The 1,437-nt window shown below is 51.0% G+C and overlaps 1 protein-coding gene across 1 annotated transcript in view; it reads left to right on the top strand.

The window, feature by feature from the left end:
* The window catches only part of EDC4 (enhancer of mRNA decapping 4), a gene marked incomplete at both ends in the record, with an annotated part of 25,652 nt that overhangs the window by 1,715 nt on the left and 22,500 nt on the right, over positions 1-1,437 (top strand). The window contains one exon of the mRNA XM_010131367.1: positions 552-651. Coding sequence (XP_010129669.1) covers positions 552-651 — 100 coding nt within the window. The remainder of the gene's footprint in view (positions 1-551; positions 652-1,437) is intronic.

The raw sequence follows: 1,437 nt of genomic DNA, 5'->3' as shown, positions 1-1,437 counted from the left end.
CTGGGTCCTGCAGAGGCTCCACCCCGCGGCTCAGAGACCCGCCACGTGCTGCGATCAGGACCAGTGCTGTAGTACTGACGTGCAGAACAAATGCCAGTGGTTGGGAGAGTCCTGATCCTCTCGGCTCTTTCCACATTAAATCATTTTGATCCTTAAAGTGCAGAGGATTCAGGCCCCGCAGAGGCAGTAAATGAACCCTGTACCATGTTATCGTTGCTTTCCATAAGGAATACTGAAGGTGGAAATGAAAGGGAGGGTCGCTGCCGCCACGTCCGTCGGGTTTCTTGAGTCTTTGCTCTCCGGCAGTGCTGATCAGGCAGCCAGGCCCCTCGGAGTCGTGGAGTTAGAACTGGAAAGCAGGTGCAGCCCGTGTGCGTCTGTATTCCAGACAAGTTTCCAAGAAGGGGGAGTCTGGCCTCGGTGCTAGTACAGAGGTGAAAGCTGTTTTGCTGCAGCGTCGAGGGCTGTTCTGCAGACTATTTGGCAGGTTTGTTCCAGGAAAAAGTTAATTTCAGACATTTCTCATGTTTTGTTTTCTTTCTCCTGAGCAGGTGAAAATACAGCCTGTCGCTAGGTACGAGTGGGAGCAGAAATACTACTGTGGCAACCTGATAGCTGTTTCCAACTCCTACCTGGCCTATGTCATTAGAGGTGAGAGACCTTCTGGGCTCGGATGTGATTTGTGTTCTGCTCCGTGACTCTCTAACAGAGGCAAAGGTTGCGTCAGGAGAAGGTAACCGCAATCACTGAGATGCATCTTGCAATCAAGGTGATCAGGGTGCTCTTGTACTGGGGACGTAAGTGAAGCTGGAGCTACAGGGGAGAGCGTAGGAGAGGTTCCACTGCGAACCACAGCTTTTCTGAGGTTAGAAGTGAGAGGAGGACTTGGTAGGGACGGAGGAGAGGTTGAAGGGCTGCACTGGTTTCACAGGACAGTCTGCTGACATTCATGTTACTTCTCTCACTGCTGCAGCAAACACGCTTCTCCGTAGCTAAGGCCAGAAACAGCCCTGCGGTAATTTGAGCAGATAAATGGTTGTGCTGGATTTGCTGGTGTAAATTTAGAGTTGAATTTACGGCTAAATTTAGAGGAGCCAAAGAGCAGTGCAGATGCAGCGTGTTCTGCAGTAGGAAGGAAGAGAAAAGCAGAAGAGCGCAGGAAAAGATTGTTTCACAACATGAATGAGACAAGCAAACACTTTGTCGTCTGCTGCGTCTCTGCTGTGGTGTAAGAGCCCCGCGTTCGGGGCTTCGTCAGCTCTGCCCTTTCTTCTCAGTTCCGGCACCCACCAGTGTGGCCTTTTATGAACTCTACTGTGCTGCTTCCGTGGTTTTTCCTAGCTGGGGTTATTTTAGAGCAGCTTTCGGGTGTCTCTCCTCTTTTTTAAAGGATTAAAGCTTGGGTGCAGTAAAGCCACAGCAAGCGGAGCCGGCTGC

This window comes from Buceros rhinoceros, unplaced genomic scaffold, assembly GCF_000710305.1.
Source record: "Buceros rhinoceros silvestris isolate BGI_N320 unplaced genomic scaffold, ASM71030v1 scaffold392, whole genome shotgun sequence".
NCBI classification, from domain to species: Eukaryota; Metazoa; Chordata; class Aves; order Bucerotiformes; family Bucerotidae; genus Buceros; species Buceros rhinoceros.
Note: the sequence above shows the minus strand (reverse complement) of the source record. Positions and strands in the feature narration are given on the sequence as shown.